Genomic DNA, 20,787 nt, shown 5'->3' on the forward strand with positions numbered 1-20,787 from the left:
ATACCTGAGTATATAGCATTGTTATATTTATGTTTTACTTGAGTGGACATAAGGTAAAAGATTGAGCATTAATGACCCTCCTCTTTGTACCAAAAAAAAACAAACACACAGTGGAACAATCTTAGAATTAACTGGCCTGACATGTGAATGTCTGAACTTGTGTGTATGTCCATAATTTCCATAATTTTACAGCAGACTGGTTATTTTTAAATCAACCTAGTAAAATGTCTTCACACATATTTAATATATTTACATTAGTATTACATTGCATTGCTGGCTGTGTAAATCACTGGAGAATTGGCAATGTAATACTGTCCCTCAGTATAGGGGTCTGTTGTTTCAATAGTGGTCATTTAGTGTAATGTGGTCTATGGGGCATATTTACAAGCATTTTTATCAACTGGAATATGACAGTTGGTGAATACCCAGCATTTTTAAACTATAATAGCTCCTTTTGTATATAGCATGGGTGAATGTGCTGGCTAGGACTCTCTATAATGTTTTAACCCAGCATTTCAGCATTTGAACTGTTAAATATATTGTTTAATCAAAAATGGTAATATAACAAGTGTGTAGCCCTCTTTCTTGATGCTGCCAAATTGAAATACCATACAGTACGTATGGGTTAATCATCGCATGGCAAGGTGTCAGTGAGCATTCCCCTGCCTTATTGATACCAGCGTGCATGCCCTTTAACCTAGTACTAGAAATTTAAGGATGCATCATTAAAAAAAAAAAACAGGAAAACTCATAAATCGCTGTGCAGAATAGGATAGTTTTTGAAAAGACACAAATTACTTGATAATTGTTTTCCAACAACAGTAGTAAATCAACTGTTCTTTTTTTTTCTTTTAATAGTCAGATGTTTGTTTTAAATTTATATCGAATTTTGGCAGAAGCATTGAACAAGTGACACAAGTTTTAATTCCTGCCTAACATTCTTTATTTAGAAGAGCAATAACAAATCCATTTAACAAAGACATTGAGGCATTGCATACAGAAACATTTCAACACAATCTCCCAAAACGGGTACAGGGCATCTGAAGGAACCTGGTCTCAGTGTAGATGTTGTTTAGTACAATTGCTTCAAAACAACACAAAACCCCATTGGGAGGTAGAAGGGAGCTCCAGCGCCCTACCTGTACATCGCTGGATATTGATCCGTTGTACCGGCATGATGCCTGCAGTTTTTAGAGCCAACGGTCAGCTCTCTGGTAGTAGAAATAAGACTGCCTAAATAGCTGCTTGCTGGCTATTACAAGCAGTGGGAGGGGACATCCCACCTTCTGCCACCTTCCGCAGCTTTAAAGGGAGCACCTGTCCTACTAGGAGTCCCGATCAACCAGCCAGCATTGCCACCGGCTGGTCACATTTTACAAAAAATGTCCTATGTATTGTGTTTTTTTGTGTTCCAATTCAAAAAAGTTAGTTTTTTTCCTAAACAATTGCATTTGAAAAACTGCTACGCAAATACTGTGTGACATAAAAAAGTGAAAACCCCACCAATGTATTCTCTAGGGCTACTGCTTTAAAATATATATATAATGTTTGGGGTTCTAAGTAATTTTCTAGCAAAAAGGCCTGGTCTGGTAGTGGTTAAGGGAGAGAGAGAATATTTTAAAAAAGGGGGTGGTCAAGGAGGGAGGTGGGAGAGGATCCACCCCTCCTCCTGGCCCAGTCCTCAGAGGATTCTGTCACCTCCAGGAAGTGGAGAGAAACCCAGCATACCTCACCTCAGTTTATGGTTGGGAAGCTAGTGATGTTTGTTTTGTAAAAAAAAAAAGTAAGAAGTCCAGATTTTCCAATACTTTTCCTCTTGCTCCTTCCATATCATGGTTAGGTTCTCCATCTCCTGGATCTCAGTAACATGAGCGAGCCCATGCATCCTGTTGGGAGGTACAGTGCTCTTTCATAATGCTGGAATGCAAGCTTTTGCTGCATTGAGGAGATGCTTCAATAAAGAAATGTTGTACCTCTTATTAGAGAGTGGCAAATCATGTAATAGGTAGGATGATGGATTTCCTCCAAGGGACAACCCTGTTATCATTTTTATTGTTTGTTCTATCCTCCTGACTATCTTCTGAAGCCTGTCACCAGCAACTCGTAAAGTATGTTCACAGTCTCTGACCATCCCCTGTCAAATGTCTTTTGTCTCTGATCATATCCTTTAGCATGTGTGCAGTTTCTGAATGCTTCTTGTAGCACTTAATTCACTGACTATAATGTGCGAGTCCAAGAGTTATCAATGTATGGGGAAAATGATGGCATAATACATTTCTACAGTGTGATTTATAAATGTTTTTAAATCAAGATGCAGTGCTGGCTTTTATTCTCAACCAGGTTTTACAGTGAATAGGTTTCTGTATTCTGATGCCTTTGCATTAGTATTTGTAGAATCAGTTTTTTTGGTCAGTATATTGTGCTGCATGTGTTGAGGTCAGTCAACATTTGTTGTAATAAAGAACATTCCAATCTGTTCTTGTATCAAATGCCTTGTGAAATAAAAACAACATCCTAATGACAATAACTTAGATATATTGATTTTCCAGTATTTCCAAAAATGTCTGTCTGCACAAAGGATAAATACTCCATGCTTGAAAGGAAGGCCTGTTTGATGGCTTGAAAAAAAACTTTTGGGTATGAAGAGTTTTTGCTTCAACTTGCTCTTATCCATTCATACATTTATAGATAATTGTATAGACTGATTCATTGGACATATCAGTCCTTTGTGCAGATAACTTTGTAAATGCTGTATCAAGGTCAGTGTGATCTTCTAAACTCAGAGTTTTTGTATTTCAAAGGGTAAGCAGGAATCTGTACCTATCATTTTTTGTGACTCCTGGCCACAAAAACAAAATCTGAAAATGGTCCCTGTCTATACCTACTGTAAGTATTGAGTCACCCTGAGCCACCTAAGGAAATATTATAATATTTAGTGAAAGTTAGTAGGATGGAAATTCCTGGCAGTGATTTTTTTGGTAAACACATTTTAAGAAACACGCAAAAAAAAGATAACTTCTGCTGCAGTGAAAACATATACTGCTAATGCACTGAGGATCATAATAAGTGAGAAAAGAATTGCTAGTACCTGTGAAGATTCTTCATAAAACTGCTGATGCCCTGAGATTAGTTGACCTCTGTGTGAAGTTAGACACTGGTTAGCTTCTGTTCTTCCAATACTTATATGTTTTGTGTCTGATAAAACTACCCTTCCTGTTTAGCCTGTGGGCATGGTAAGATAACTTGGAGAAGGCTTCAAAGGAGCATGAAGAAACCTTCCAGGTTTTATCACAATGTGATGCTCACACTCAAGGAAATAAAGAAAATATAGGAAACATCTTCCTTAGGTAAATTTGACCTATCCTAATTGAATCTCAGATCAGAATAATCTATTCAGTTATCTCTGCTACTTTGTAACAAGAACTTTCTCAAAACTGTAGTATATGCAATATACACTCCTAATGTGTTAAGTGAGTAGTTGAAATTAGACATTTGTCAGTTCTGAGCATTAAAATTAAGCTATATATATACAGTACATGGAAATTAAACACTCAATTTGTTTCTTGCATTACTGTGGAAATCAAATATTTTGCTGGCTGCTTGTATCTGAAAAAGGAGAGAAAAGCAATTTTGTTTTTCTTTCAACAACAGATTGAAGCTTAAAATAAAAGGCCCCATGATAAAATGTTAATAGCCCCTATTCCAGGTACCTTCAACTACCTCTTAAACTAGCTTTTTTTTTAAGTACCTATTGTTGACTGCACTGATTCTGCTGACAGCTGGGACTTGCGCTCTGCCCAAATGGACCACACTGACAGGTGCTAATTCTATCCCTGTAGTATAGTTTTTTAGCTTCTGAAAGCACTTGCATCAAGCAGGGCTCTGAATAGCAAATTCCTTCTAGTGAAAGAAGTAAAGTGTCTGTCATAACCTAAAACTGACGTTGTCAATATTCAATAAGAGAGTGGGTTCTACATTTCTCAGCATGGACAGGGGTGGGGAGTTGCACAATTATTGTTCTGAAGGACCCTTCAGGAGAAAGGGGAAGACACCCTTTCAATCTCATGCTAATATGTTTATCCAGATTAGATGAGGCACCTTTATCCCTTTTACTGCCACTGACATAAAGTTTAAAATGGTGGCAACACAGGCCTGTAAACAGACTCCCAGCTGCCTCCAACAAGAAGAAGCAGGAGCAATGCTGGAGGTAATTTACACAACACACTAATTTTAATAGCACATGTATGTTCCTTGCTAAAGAACATTTGTTTTATCAAGTTATGTGTAAAGTTCAGCTTTAAGAGGCACCTGTGGACAAATGTGGGTATTGTAGTTTGTTTCCATTTAATGAGTGCATGCAATTTGAAGTCTAGCCATGTCTAGTAGCTATCTACTCGCATTCTCATATTTTATATTTTAGTATGCAATGGGTATATTATTGGGGCTGATGTATTCAAACTGGAGAGTGCAAAATCTAGTGCATCTGTGCATGGTAGACGATTAGCTTCTAACTTCAGCTTGTTCAATTAAGCTTTGACAAAAAAAGACCTGGAGGCTGATTAGTGGGTTTGATAAATAGTTATGCCAATATCTTGTGACAAAAAATTGCAATGACCACCATTTTATTCTTTAATGTCTCTGCGTTCAGAAATTATGTGATGTTTTTGGGAGGTTGGGAGGGTTTCCTAGTCTTCAGGCTTTAATTCTGCATTTTAACATGTGTACAAAAATTAAAAACTGACTCTGGCAGCAAAAGAATTAAAAAGCCTTCTTATATTGGGAGACAGTGATGGAAACACAACTTAGTGAAGGGAGTCATGTCCTTGGTTGCTATAATTATAGTTCCACCATTGTTGAATATACTATTGCTTGTAATCCTAATTTCATAGATAGTAAGACTTCCTGTTGCATATTTAGAGCAGCCCATTAAATTCAATGGTCTGCCCTATGCTCAAAAATAGAACAAAATAAGTTACATAGTTAGTCTAGCTGAAAAAAAGACAAAAGTCCATCTAGTTCAACCATTAAAAAAAAAAGTTATAATCCTACATTCACAGTTGATCCAGAGGAAGGCAAAAACCCAGCAAAGCATGATCCATTTTGCTCCTGCAGGGGAAAAAATTCCTTCCTGATCCCAGGAGAGGCAATCGGATATTCCCTGGATCAACTTTACCTATAAATGTTAGTATCCAGTTATATTCTGTGTATCCAAGAAATAATCCAGGCCTTTTTTTAAAGCAATCCACTGAGCTGGCCAGAACCAAGTCTTCAGGGAGTCTATTCCACATTTTCACAGCTCTTACTGTGAAGAAACTTCTCCATGTTTGGAGATTAAATTTATCTTCCTCAGAATGTAAAGAGTGCTCCCTAGTCCTCTGTGATGACCTCAGGGTGAATAACTCTACACCGAGTTCACTATATGAACCACTGATGTATTTATACATGTTGATCATATCCTCCCTTAATCTCCTCTTCTCAAGAGAGAATACATTCAGTTCCTCTAATCTTTCCTGATAGCTGAGCTCCTCCATGCCTCTTATCAGTTTGGTTGCCCTTCTCTGTACTTTCTCCAGTTCCCCAATGTTCTTTTTGTAAATTGGTGCCCAAAATTGAACTGCATATTCCAGATGAGGTCTTACTAATGATTTGTACAGGGGTAAAATGATATCTCTTTCTCAGGAGTCTATACCTCTTGTAATACAAGAGAGGATTTTGCTCACTTTAGAAACTGCAGCTTGGCATTGCATGCCAATATTAAGCTTGTGATCTACCAGAACTCCCAGATCCTTCTCCACCATTGATTCCCCCAGTTGTACCCCCCCAGTATGTATGATGCATGCATATTCTTAACCCCCAAGTGCATAACCTTACATTTATCAACAGTTGCCCAATTAAACAGTGCATTGAGGTCAGCTTGTAAGTTGGAGACATCCGGTAAGGACATTATTCCACTTCACAGCTTGGTGTCATCTGCAAAGACTGTAATGGTATTTTTAATCCCAGACCCTATATTTTTATAAATATATTAAAAAGTAAGGGTGCCAGCACTGAACTTTGGGGTACACCACTAACAATCCTAGACCATTCAGAGTATGAATCATTAACCACTACTCTCTGAATACGATCTTTTAGCCAGTTTTCTATCCATTTACATACGGATTTTTCCAAGCCTGTAGACGTTACCTTACACATTAGCCGTGTGTGGGGAACTGTGTCAAACACTTTTGCAAGATCCAAGTATACCACATCCACCGCCTCCCCTCTGTCCAAGGTTTTGCTCACCTCCTCATAAAAAGAAATCAGATTTGTCTGACAACTTCTGTCTTTCATGAATGCATGCTGTCTTTTGCTTAAAATATTTTTTTCCAGCACGAGCTCATCTATGTGGTGTTTTATTAAAGTCTCCAGTATCTTCCCAACTATAGATGTTAAACTAACAGGTTTATAATTACTTGGTAAAGATTTTGACCCCTTTTTAAATTTTTGGCACCACATTGGCCTTACGCCAATTCAGTGGTACTATACCAGTCATTAAAGAGTCCCTAAAAATTAGAAACAATGGCTTTGAAATGACAGAGCTCAATTTTTTAAGGACCCGTGGGTGTATTCCATCATCCAGGTGCTTTATTCAGCTTTATTCTGTCTAAATATTTTTGGATCACATCGAATGTGAGCCAATGTGGATCGTCTGGAACTCTGTCAATACCATGCCCATTATGGACAAGAGCTCCCCCATGCTCCTTTGTATACACAGAGCTGAAGAAGGTATTTAATAATATTTTAATATTTGCCTTTTCCTTGTCCCCAGTCACCCACTCTAGATTATTTTGTAAAGGGCCTACATGCTTGGACCGGACCTTTTAACTATTAATATATTTGAAGAATTTTTTGGGGTTGGTCCTGCTATCTTTTGCAATCTGTCATTCGTTTTCAGTTTTTGCAGCCTTTATTTCCTTTTTGCATATTCTGTTATATTCTTTGTAATGTTCAAATGACCATAGCATTCCTTCATTCATATATATATATATATATATATATATACATATATATATATATATATATATATATATATATATAGCTCTTTTGCTTTTTTAACTTTGGCCGTAAGCCACATAGGTTTGATTTTTAGCCTTTTAAACTTGTTGCCTTTGGGACTATATTTTGCAGTGTGTTCACATACAGTCTTTTTGAAGAACTCCCATTTCTGTGTTGTGTTCATTGATGCCATGACCTTTTTTTTTTCAAAATTGTGCCGCATTGAAATTCATGGTACTTTTCTACCATTCCTTTTGACAAGCGCAAATACGCACATATTAGCAAGGTGCAGCAGGGTGCTGTTAAGAAAGGGATTTGATATTTTTTTGCATTTCAGGAATACATACAATTTTGGGCGCATTCCTGCATTTCACAAATTTAAATCTAGCCTAAAGGAAGTGCTTACATTTGTTTTACCTTTTCAACAAAGATCACGTGACCAGTATTCTGTGGAATGGTCATGTGACAAACACCAGATGTAACTCAGAGCATCTGTTTCTGCATAAGGTTAAGAAAATGAGTGCTTCTTTTACTATTTATACATACCTAAGAAGTTCAGGCTAGTATTTTTTTTTAATTTGCTGTAACAGAAATATTGCTATTATACTACAGTAGTACACTAGAAAAAATCATATTACAATTACAATAAAACCTGTAATGTGGAAAGTGTCTTCATTAGAAAATAGATATATGCTTAAATATGCCCAGCCTTCTATAATATAGTGAACATACTTTATAGATAACGTGTATAGACCTCCTTAATAAAGGTAACAATTATATTAATTAAATATTTTCTTCTGTTGTAAATGCCCACATTCTGACACTTTGGTTTTCAGAATCTAATTTTGGGGTTAACTCATAACTGTAAATTTATTTACCATACATTTTAATTATAAAAAAAATAGTGTAAACAATCAACCAAACGTTGCAAATGGCACATAGCTCCACAAAAAAAAAAAAGAAAAAAAAATGTTTATGTTTTAGGGTGAGCAAATTGATCCACACATTTTAGGGGTTCATCCTGAGTCTCAATGTAAATATATTTTTACTGCTGATTTGCAATTCATTTAACTAAATATTACTTCAGTTTTTAATTTCATTATACTATAAGTATTGTACTGTTATATTAATTAATGTAGAACATTTTGAGGAAAGGTATTGTTTAAATTCCACATTTTGTACATGTTTTTTCTCTCTAAAGAAAGACTTGTACCCTGCCTTGTATAGCTACCAGCTGCTCCAGGCTGGCATGCTGATATCCAGATGACAAAAGGCAAAAAGAGTTGAAGGGTCCACTTAAACCAAGGGGACACCAGTTCATTTATCTTGTGTGCAGAGCTAGAATTTTTGCAAAAGACACTTCATATTGTTTTTTTAAAAAAAGTTTCAAAAGAAAAAAAAAATAAGAGAAAAGGACTGTGGTTTGAATTACTTCCTGATTGGCAGGTGGAAGTCCAGCAGATTGGAACTCAGGAGTGGATCAGGCTAATTGCTGGTAGAGAAGATATTACATTATTCATTCACTCATAATTAGTCTTATTAACAACAGTGAGGACGGTATGTTTGATTACTATTGATATTAGTTGGTTTTGATGACTGTAGAAATGGTAGAAATGATGAGATAAAGCAAGAGTAAAAGTATAGAATTATACAATCCAAAGATTAGTGAAGGCTTGTGATGGAGAAGGTAAAGGCAGAAAATTTGAGGAGCAAATGTACTTCAAATTAGCTTAAAATGTTGATATATATACTGTATATACACTCACCAGCCACTTTGTTAGGTACACCTGCTCAATTGCTTGGTAACACAAATTGCTAATCAGCCAATCACATGGTAGCAGTTCAGTGCATTTAGGCATTTAGACGTGGTGAAGATGACTTGCTGACATTCAAACCGAACTTCAAAATGGGGAAAAAAGGGGGATTCATTGAACAACACTTTGTGGCATGGTTGAGGGGCTGGTCTGAGTATTTAAAAAAATTGCTGATCTACTGGTATTTTCCAGCACAACCAAAAAGAGAAAATATCCAGTGAGCGGCAGTTGTGTGGACGAAAATGCCTTGTTGGTGTCAGAGGTCAGAGGAGAATGGGCAGACTGGTTTGAGATGATAGAAAGTCAACAGCAACCCATATAACTCAATAACTCGTTACAACCAAGGTATACAAAATACCATGTACCATGTACATGAATGCATGACGTTGAATCTTGAAGCAGATGGGCTACAGCAGCAGAAGACCATACCGGGTACCACTTCTGTCAGCTAAGAACAGGAAACAGAGGCTACAATTCACACAGGCTCACCAAAATTGGACAACAGAAGATTGGCAAAACGGTGCCTGGTCTGATGAGTCTCCATTTCAGCTGCGACATTCAGAAAGTAGGGTCACAATATAACGTAAATGACATGAAAGCATGGACTCATCCTACCTTGTATCAATGGTTCATGGATGTGCAGCCGACAAATCTGCAACAACTGCTTGATGCTATCATATCAATATGGACCAAAATCTCTGATGAATGTGTCCAACACCTTGTTGAATTTATGCCATGAAGAATTAAGGCAGTTCTTAAGGCAAAAGGGGGTCCAACCCATTAATAGCAAGATGTACCCAATAAAGTGGCTCATGAGTGTGGGTATATATATATATATATATATATATATATATATATATATATAAAATTTTTTTTCAATATAAAAAATTAAATACATTTCTGAACACTGTAAGCATCCCTTAGCTAACAGCAAGCCAGTAGTTATTCATTGATTCCCACCAACAATAAATTATTAACATGAAAGTGCAGCACTTCACCTAAACAAATCTACTTAATGCATATATCCAAAATTATAGCATAAGTGCATATTAAAGAAAACACATTTCCATTAAAAAAAATGTGGCTTAACATACAATACAAATGGGAACCACCACTTCAGTGATTATATAAATGAATATATATATATATATATATATATATATATATATATATATATTTATCAAATGTGCCCACTTTGCAATCATAAGTCTATTTGTAAATCCACCCACAATGCATGTATATCTGTATTTCAATTAGGATCCATCCACCGCAATGTTTTTCTTCATGCAAATCCTGTGTATTAAACTGATGAAACCTCTAACAAAGTCTACAAAGAAAGAATGTTAAAATACAGCTTTTCAATCCACACTGCTTCATATAAAAAATTCCAGGGGAAACTTAGCAGCTAATTTGACAGATCTTCCTACCGCTAGACACTCTGTTCGGCTCTCCTCCACTTACCCTGTTGACGTCAACCCAGAGACTCTGCTTTATTTGTTATGTCTTTGAAGACTTTGTCAATTTGATACACAGGAATCGCATGAAGAAAGCACTACGGTGGATCAGAACTGAAATACAATTACACATGTATTGTGGGTGGATTTATAAAATGGACTAACAATCGCAAAGTGTTTGGGCACATTTGATCTATATATATATATATTTATAAAATTACTGAAGTGGTGGTTCCCATTTATACTGTATGTTAAGCCATGTCTTTTTTTAATGGAAATGGTTTTTTTATTTGTATTTGTATTACAAATGTAGTATTTGTGCAATAATTTTTGATATACCAGTATGTATTAAGTAGATTAATTTAGATTAAGCACTGAACTTTCCAAAAGTCCAGAAAACATTTAGTCATATTATCTGATACAAGGAAAACCTCCTGCTTCTCAAGCACATTTCTCTTACTAATCTTTGCAACATGGATTTCATTTCCATCCGAAGCTTAATTATAGGGCCTTTTGAATGTTAAGTGGTTCCCTTTCTACCATATAATGACTGTTCATTACCACACCTCTCAATCTAAGCTTATGAGTCAGGTCTGTGCTAAATAAAAAAAATAAAATAATACATTCAGTACTAATCTAAGTGAGCTCATCAACAGTTGCATAAGACACTCTGACATGGAACTCAAAAATGTAAACTGCTGAAATATTGTTCTTGGGGGTTAATATTAAAAAAAAGAAAATTATTTTTCTTCAAGAATTTCTTTTTCTTTCGCAAGATAAGGATGGCACCTGGGATGTCTGCAGAATGCATGAACATGAACCCTGGGCCTAAGAATTTGTGCAAATGTTAATAGAAGGCCGTTTTGTAAGAAGGGTTTTTTACCTGTTGAATCATCTGGCCAACATTTCATGTTTATGCCTAGCCTGGGTGTTTGTGTTTTATATATAACTAATATATACCTTTATTAACTAGGTATTGCCTCGGCAAACCTGTGGCTTATTTACACACACCATCTTCTATAAAGAATATCCCGGTGGACCCACTGAACTGGACAAAAGTATTCGAGGAGGAGAGCTGTTCATGACAGTGCTGCTAAATCCTGTAAGTATTTGAGTATCAGTAGTTTGCTATATTTACTAATATTACCGTATGTTGTTTCTTTCCAAATGTTAAAACAATTACAAAATTAGAACAACAACTGTGAGTGTTGTGATATATAGATTTTAATTTCTGTTTTGACAATGATAAATGTGTCCATAAACAAAAAATGTTGTGTTAATGTTCATAATAAGAATTACCAGGGTGATTTTGGATTTCACTGTTAAAGTGGTAATTCAGTAGTCTTAAATTAAAAATTGCATCCCCCTGGGGGTTTGTTATAATGTGCTAGTATGCACTGCACATTATGACAGACACACCTGCAAATAGAGCCCTCCAACACAGTGCTGTCACTGCTCACTAGGAGCTTCAATCTTTGCCCCGTGTTCCTTCCGGGTTTCGCATCTTTGACCTCTTGAATGGCCAGGCAGCGGTGATGTCACTCCTGCTCATGCACACGAGAGTTATATTGCGGCGGCACAAAAAACAGGCCATAAATGTGATCTGAACTCCACATATGCAGCTCAGATCACATTACCTAATGACAGGTGGGGGGGTATTTATGACAGAAGAGACTACTAGGGTCTTTTCTCTTATATAAATCCTGCCTGTTAGAAGATTTTAGGTATAAGGACTTTGCTGCCACTTTAAAATAAAGATTTTGCTAATTTTTCAGCAGACTCCTTTTTTCTTTTTTTTTAGAGAATGTGAGTTTTAAGGTGTATTAGGGGTAATTTAATTTATTTGCGTGTTTTGTTGTTTGAGATTTTTTTTTTTTCATATTACTTTGTGTGCATACAGCAATTTAAATGTTAATTTTCACTGTATATTTTTTGTTTCTCGTGGCAATAAAATATTAAACTAATGTGGCTAACGAATGGCCATTTTTTGGCATAACAGTAGTTGAAAGTCATATGAAAGAATCTTCTGCACACCTAAGGAGCCATTTAAAACCTAATGTGTCCTTAAAAACCACCATCATTTTGTCTTTTCCACTGATTTCAATACATTTAGGAAAAAAGTTGAAATTTCACCAATATTTGGGGGAAATGAGAACTCAGTTTCATTCAAAGTAGGTACAAATTGGGCCATGTGTAGAATTGATTAAGTGAAGATCAGAGTGACTTAGGAAGCACAATAGAAATACATTTTATCCTGTATTATCAGTGTTACTGATAATAGTATACAGTGCACACTGCTTAATGAGTATTTTGCTAGTTTTCTAACTTCTTCACCCAAAACAAAGTAATGTTTTGGGAAATTTAAAATGCAATTTTTTACATTTCTTTTCATATTCCCTTATTGACTTCCACTGCCAATTGGTTCTGTTCTAGGTATGAACTAGCTGGTCTTAGGAGTTTTTTTCTCACTCCTGTTGGCCAAGCATATATGGTAAATGCACATATAATCTTATGGATGAAATTATTGATCTGACAACAACCCTCTTAAAGTTATCCCCTTATTTTTGTCATGCATGTTCAAAGTACAGGTTAACTTAAATGCAACAACTATTTAAGAATTACAAAGAAGATCTACTGGGCCTGAGAAGATTTAAACTGGAGTTCCACCTAAAAAAAATAAAATAAAAGTCAGCAGCTACAAAAACTGCAGCTGCTGACTCTTAAAATACAGACACTTACCTGTCCCTTGGTCCAGTGGTATCCTCACCACCGCTGGTTTCTCTCCCTGGTGCCGGAATCTTCAGTGTGGGTACCCGGTTGTGACAGTTTGTGGCTTCACAGCTGGGTGCCCGCTGCACTTTGTGAATGGCCACGCAGTCTTCTGGGACCTGTCACGTGTCTCACAAGACTATGGGGAGGGAAGGGGGGAGGACAACTTCCGCTTCTGATCGCCTAGGCGATTGCAGCGGAAGTGGGAGTGGATACCTGTCAAATTCGGGTACCCCCTCCCCCCCTTTCCTAAAGGTGCCAATCCTTAATGGGGAACGGGAGACAAAGGCTTAAAGAGGAACTTCCCCTTTTGGGTGGAGCTCCACTTTAAAGACTAACAGTCTTAAGATGCATTATAATTGACTGACCAAAATGTTTTTATTACAATGTACAAAGTTCCCTTATAAATATGTATACATCAAAATGTCATCATCAGCACACCTCTAGTGTGCATTTAACAACACAAATACCATTTACACACATTCCCAAGCATTGCTGATAGATCATATACTGTATACATTGGTATTTTATGTACAATTGTCCTGTATAGCTAAACTTTGCAAACAGCTAAATACAAAGATGAAATACATATATTGGAGCTGTTTTACCTGCTAAAAATGTTTGTATTTCGGTCCATCTGGTCCTGAGAATTACAGAGTCCTGTCATACACCACAGCCCTGTCTGACAGGGAGACCTGATTTGTCTTTGCTGAAGCTAAGTAATGTCAACATGTCTTGTCCCTGCCCTAGTCCCTGCCCTAGCCTGTGAATGGACAGTGTAAGGGAAGTCAGCAGACTGCTCATTGCACTGCAGCACAACAGAATTCTAAGTGGCTGATTCCAGGACAAATTCAGGTGCTTACACAGCTTGCAACTAATAATAATAATACATTTCCGGATGTATTTGGGAATACAAAGCTGCATTATTGGGGGTATAACATTTATAACTTCCTGGAGATCAATTTCAAAGTCACATTCCAGCCTAACATTAACTGTGCCTAAAAATGTTCCCTTCCGCCTCCTGCTACCAATCTTGCCTAACCTGTGTAAAACAAATCTGTACACTTTTCTTTTTTTTTAGTGTGCTTCAGTCCAGTCACATGATCCATCTGCAGGGGAGAGTAAGGAGTGCCAATAACGGCTGGGACATGGAAGCCTATGGGTGACATCACGGCTCCCAGGATTCCCAACCATTGTCGTGCGCTCATACATTCTATGCATGAAGGTAAAATACCTTCAGTGTGCAGCCCCCCCCTTAGCCACCCCTTTTACTCACCTGAGCCTGGTCCAACGATGTGCATGAGAGCAGAAGCTCTCCTTGGTCTCTGCCTCCTTATTGGCTGAGACACAGCAGCAGGAGCCATTGTCTCCTGCTGCTTTCAAGCACAGTCAGTGAGAAGGGAGAGGGGGAGCGGGGCCAAGCCACGGTCTGTGTGTCTCATAAACACACAGAGGCAGCTCAGGAGCAAACATGTACAATTGCCCCTGGAGCAAGCAGCTTGCTATGGTGGCACTTAGCGAGGGGGGGGGGGGGAGTGCCTGGAGCACATGCCATTGCACAGAGCAAATAAGTATGACATGTTTACATTTAAAAATATTTCACCTTTATACCTAAAATGAATAATTGTTAAACATCTCATATAATCATTAGGGTAACTTTATTTTTATTATAATTAGTCATTGTTGAGAATTAAAACATCTTTTTCATGTACTAGGATTATAGGTCATATTTTAACACACTTTTAAATATCCCACTGTGGCCCTGGATCTTTGTGTGTTTTTAGTGTAATTCCAAAGAGCAAGAAATATCATTTCAATCATGCATGAGATGAAATAGCATTCTTTATCGCCTACCATCATTCAGCTGAAGCAGCGTCTGGTGAAATGTGCCTGGACTCACAATCTCAAGCAACGAGACAAGAGAAAACTGATTCATTACAAATAAGTGTCACATTTATATTCCCTCCTGGATAATTTACCATAGTTACAGCATCATATTTACTTCACTGGGTAACAAAAAATAAAATTCACTGAACTAAACATAATACAACCATAGACAAGAAAACACTAATGAAGAGTTTTAGAATTGTACCTATACTATGTATGTATTATCAAAGACACAGTTACAGTTGCATTGTAAAATAAAAAAACAATATATTATACATGCATTCGAAGTGGTGCACTCTAAATGAGCAGGGTCAAAATGCATGGTCTAGAGAAACTATATTCACTTAATAAATGGAAGAGAATTTTCATTTAGCAAAGTAAATATTCACTTGTGGTAAAGTTGTGTTCACTTTGCCATATCAAGGGCAAGGGAAATAAAGGAAAAACAATTTTGCTTGCACGATTGGATGATTGAATGCATGTATTTCACCTTATTTATTAAAGGGCATTTAAAGGCAGACAACTATTTTTCATTTTGGATAAAGCTCCAAAGGGTTGGACCCCTTTTGAACTTTTTATTACTGTCTGTATCATTGTTGGGGAGATTCACCTATCAGTCTTGGTGACCATTGTCACTAACACAAAAAAGTGAGATATCCAAAATGTTCAAGTTGTCACCAAACCAAGAGGTGAGGGTATATCCTCCAACTGTTCCTATGTATATGTGTTGTGTATCCAGGACCGGAAGTGACAGGCAATCTCCACAGAAGGATATATTCAGCAGAACATTACTGAGTAGTGCTTGTAACTCTTCCCTACTCTAAAACTAAAGAAAAAAAGCTTTGTCATTAACCCCTTGACGCCAAGCGCATGCAAATATGCGGCCTCTCGGTGTCTGGGCCTTGACGCCGAGCAGCCGCATATTTGCGTGCCACAAAATACATATGTATAAAATACCCTGCATGCTCCCAGCACCGTCCGTGACTCACAGAAAGGTCCCAATCTCCCCTTGCGATCGGCACCTTTTCCGATCATATGATCGCCGTGACGGCGAATCACGGCGGTCACATGACCCTAAAACCCCACCCGCCTCCCGGCTTCTGAAACTCTTAAAAGGCCAGGAGGCGTCGGCACAAAGTGGTTAAATAGACTTGAAGCTGAATGAACATGCGGTATACTTGGCAACGTAAAAACAAGCTGCTACTTCAGTAATTCATTGTATGTTTATGTGTGAACATTTCAGATAAAGCTACTGTGCTCTGTAAACAAGAAGCTTTTTCTCAGTAAAGCAGCTAAGGATAGCATGAAAAATGCAATGTAAAGGAGTCTGGAATTCAACTTGCTAGATGGAAATTAAATTACAACATTTGTAATATTTCACATTTACTTAAAAAAAGGAAACATGTTTTAACATATAATGTCAACCGTAATAAATAAAGAACATACATTCAAAACCATTATACATTCTCTTTTAAAATGTCTGCCTTATAGCTGACAATTTACCATCCCTGATGTTCCTTTTGCCTCTCTGGTTTGTTTTTTTTTTGTTTGTTTCATGGGCCTGACAGTCTCTTATATCATGGCTAAACCCAGACAATTGCCATTTCACTGTCAAATGAGACTGCCTCAGTGACCAGTAAGGAAACTACCATTCGGCAGGGAAATGGAATCTGTCAGAGCTTACCCATGCAGCCAGGGAGAGACAGGTCCTGGTAATTACCGTATTTTTCGCTCCATAAGACGCACCTGACCATAAGACGCACCTAGGTTTTAGAGGCAGAAAACAAGAAAAAAAAATTCTGAACTAATGGACTGCAGACATAGTACAGGAGATGACCAGAGACTGCGGACACAGTGCAGGAGATGACCAGAGACTGCGGACACAGTACAGGGATGACCAGAGACTGCGGACATAGTACAGGGATGACCAGAGACTGCGGACACAGTACAGGAGATGACCAGAGACTGCGGACATAGTACAGGGATGACCAGAGACTGTGGACAGCACAGGGATGACCAGAGACTGTGGATAGTACAGGGGATGACTGCTGACCTTTGGGGAGGGGGGGGAGCGGGTACCTGAATTTGACAGATACCCGCTCCCACTTCCGCGGAGTTGTTCTTTCATCTTACCTGTTCCTCTATCCAGCCGCGCGCTGTCTTCCCGCCTTCTGTAATGGCGCTCGGCATGACAACCGGGTGCCCAGTGCGCATGAGCGAGAAGCAGTTGCGCTTTGTGATTGGTCCGGCGGCTTCTGGGATCTGTCATGTGTCCCAGGTGCCGCCTTACCATTCACAAAAAGCACCGCTTCCTGCGCATGCGCACTTGGCACCCGGCTGTCATGCCCACACTACAGAAGCCGGGAAGACCGCGCCGCTGGATAGAGGAACGGGTAAGATGAAAGAACAACTCCACGGAAGTGGGAGCGGGTATCTGTCAAATTCAGGTACCCGCTCCCCCCCCTCCCCAAAGGTCAGCAGTCATCTCTATAAGGTCCTGCTGTAGAGCTGAGCGGCCGGCCCGGTATTCTGACACGGCGGCAGTGGAAATACCGGACCGGCCGCTCCATATTCGCTCCATAAGACGCACTGACATTTTCCCCCCTTTTTTTGGGGGAAAAAAGTGCGTCTTATGGTGCGAAAAATACGGTAATTGTTTAAGGCCCTTTCACAATGGTGAACGTTTGCTGCACTAAATCACACTTTTCCAGGGTTCAAAAGCACATGGCATCTGTGTTTTTGGTGCATTTTTACACACATACGTCCTTGTTTCATAAGTGCATGCTGGGAGTCAGGAAATCAGAAAGTGTACCACAACCACATTAAAAGCATTTTTTTTTTAAAAGCATACCACATTTTTTAAGTGCACCAATGTGAAAGGACCCTAACTGTGAAGCTAAATTAAATAGCTAATTCAAATAAGCCTTTCTGGCTACCGTTAATAGAAGGCACTTTGTTCTGTTTGCTATTAGGCAGGAATTTACCTTTTAAAAGTTCAAAATGATTGAATATAGCAGAGAGTTTACTTAACTTTCCATATCCTGGGGAGGTATAGCTAAAGTAAGAGTGTTCTTATTGTGCAGTATAATTACTTACTAGAGAATGTATGTATATGTGCATTTATTTATGCTGTGTGTGATATCTGTCCATCTTTTTTGAAAATGAAAGATACACAAAGTAAGTGTGGATGTGGTTTTCTCACCTACCTCTTATACAATATAGAATAATAGTGGTACTTATTAATATAGGATTGAAGGACTTACTGTATAGTCCTTATAGAGTAGAACTAACTTTTTTTTTGCAAAAACCTGAGTGAAAACACTGAAATTGCTACTTAAAAATAGTACAGGTATGCACATTGCAAAACTATTGGGTAGATTTACTAAAACTGGAGCACTCAGAATGTGGTGCAGCTGTGCATGGTAGCCAGCCAGCTTCTAACTTCAGCTTGTTCAATTTATCTTTGGCAATAAAACCACCAATGTGTCTTGTGACTTCTCCAAAAGGTTTTCCTGCTGCAGTGTTGGAACAGCGCAGGGCCTGGGATTCTCTATAATCCCAGGTTCCTCCCAGTCATGTCCTGTTTTCTTCTCATTTGCTGACAGTTGCATTCTGTCAAGTGACAAAAGCAAAAAAGATGGAGAAAAGGGGGTAGAACAGCTCTATTATGCACCCTAGTTCCTGGCAAAGAATAGAAAAAAAAATGTTCCTGCAAAGAAGTTCCTGTGAGGGAATGATTACATCGCCTCCCTCAGATGGTAGCAACTCTAGATAATAAAAAAGTAATGCGGTTTTACATGCACAATTTTTCACTTGCAATTTCAAAAGGTTGGCATCAAAAATACTTTAGTTCTGCTTTAACCTATACAAGAGAGAAAATGGTGATCCATATTAGCTCTGATCTCTGAAAGCAGTTTTGCTTGATGATATTAGATTCAGTGTAAAGCAAAATTCTATTTAATACTTTTTACTAGTCCTTATCTCATCTCATGGTAGCTGTGCTCATTATATTTGTTTTCTACTATATCTAAAGTTAGTCAGTTAATTTGAATCACTTTTACAACAAATATGTGGGATAATATGAGGTCTATAGTTACTTTCCTTACATTGCATTTTCAGCATATTTCTGTCTTTTTTTTAAGTTTACTGATCCTTTTTACTTTTCTAAGCAGACAGTCTTTGATGTAGATCAAAGAATATATTCCTGCATATGTTCTTTGTTTTTCCAAACAATAAGGCCAACATATAGTACGCATATTCAGGGAGAGAAAATGTCATTAGCTGGTAAAAGCACAATAACATAGAAGATTTTGACTTATCACACATTCATAGTTTTACATTATGTATTGCACCAATTTTAGTGCCCGTATGGGACTATACCGTACACAAATAGCCAGTACTCTTATTTAATATAATCATTATTTATGAATGCTTAAAAGTACAAATACCTAACCATTAAGCTGTCCTTTAACTGCCCACACCATCTCCCTAGTGGGGACCCCTGTGCATTACTTTGCCAAGGGGTCTATGATGCTGATAAGGTGGCACTGCACATGAGAGGCTCCTGGTACCTTTATTGGGTCACCAGCTTTAAGTCTCCTGTCACTCTGCATATCGCTGAGCTTGGTGCCCCTCCGTGCAGGCCTACAGCATTAATGTTACATCATAAAGATGGCTGCCACACAGCAACCATCTTTAAACCTGGGGACCCCGAAATCTCCTATTGCCCAGAGGCACCAGGAGTTGTCAGCCTGCCCCTGTGGTGAAGTATCACTAAATCAAGCTGGGATCATAGCACCGCTACCTGTATAGTCATTACATTCAGTCCTGTTCAGGACAGAAATATGAACTGCCCACTACTGCCACTAGAGAAGAAAAGGAAGGACCTGTGATGACTGGCATATTTGAATCTTTGTTTCTTTGAAAATAGAGAGAGTCTTCATGAAGGAAATGGAGGTGGAGGGATAGGGGGCTCGGAAAACTAGAGAAAGGCTTTAACCACCCCCTAGCACTTAACTACCATTCTGCTGCATACTCATATTATGCTCTGGAAGATTCTGTGTCAAAAGCATGCAATACTGAGGTCAGCTGTTATAAATTGCACTGTTAAACTCCCGTACAAGTCCTTTTTAGACTGTTTAATAGGAACTTTATAACCACTTCACATTCTCACTCATCAATTTCCAGAACCTGAACCAACAGTGAGTGTCAGTAAAAGCTGTGCCATCTTACCAGGGGCGGACTGACCATTTGGAAACTCGGGCACTGGCCAAGGGCCCGGGGTTAGTAGGGGGCCCCATGAGATGCCCCTGGTATCTTTTTCATAGGCTTTTTTGAGTTTGGGCAAGGACACAGGGACCCCATGATCCCTTATTGCCCGGGGGGCCCCATGAGTTGTCAGTCCGCCCCTGCATCTTACCATCTACTGTATGTGTCCATTTTGTATGAGATAATAAACCCACTGTTACTTACCCCTAGCTAATGATCAAGTTGTAAATATTGTCAATGTTCCCATCAATAGTTTTTTTTACCTTGCTTAATAGGCTACTTTTGTTTTTTTTTATTGCGTGTAACATCACCGAGCTTCTGTAAGTTTTTTTTCTAAAGCTGAACTCCAGGCTAAACAAATGCAAGAGTCATGTGTATTATTACTTAAAGTGTATGTAAATTATAACATGAACCATGATATACAGTACTCATGTTAGTTTGTTAAATATACCATAATTAATTTTGTTATATCTGTTTAATAAAAAAAACAAAAAACCTTGATTATGTCAAAAATTCAGAGCTGTTCTACGCCCAGTGCTTGATTCCTGTGTTATCTCCAA

General features: G+C 38.1%; 1 protein-coding gene across 2 annotated transcripts in view; it reads left to right on the forward strand.

Annotated features, from left to right (window-relative positions):
* Positions 1 to 20,787, forward strand: part of LOC149450532 (N-heparan sulfate sulfotransferase 4-like) — a 429,028-nt gene that overhangs the window by 220,872 nt on the left and 187,369 nt on the right. For both annotated transcript variants that reach the window (XR_016315239.1, XM_089691790.1), the window contains exon 6: positions 11,277 to 11,405. Coding sequence is in view for 1 of the 2 variants with exons in the window: in XM_089691790.1 (XP_089547916.1) it covers positions 11,277 to 11,405 (129 nt within the window). In the remaining variant the exon portion in view is untranslated. The remainder of the gene's footprint in view (positions 1 to 11,276; positions 11,406 to 20,787) is intronic.

The sequence above is a fragment of the Staurois parvus genome, unplaced genomic scaffold, assembly GCF_062004578.1.
Source record: "Staurois parvus isolate SC_StPar_1 unplaced genomic scaffold, SC_StPar_1.0 ptg000572l, whole genome shotgun sequence".
In the NCBI taxonomy this organism is placed as follows: domain Eukaryota; kingdom Metazoa; phylum Chordata; class Amphibia; order Anura; family Ranidae; genus Staurois; species Staurois parvus.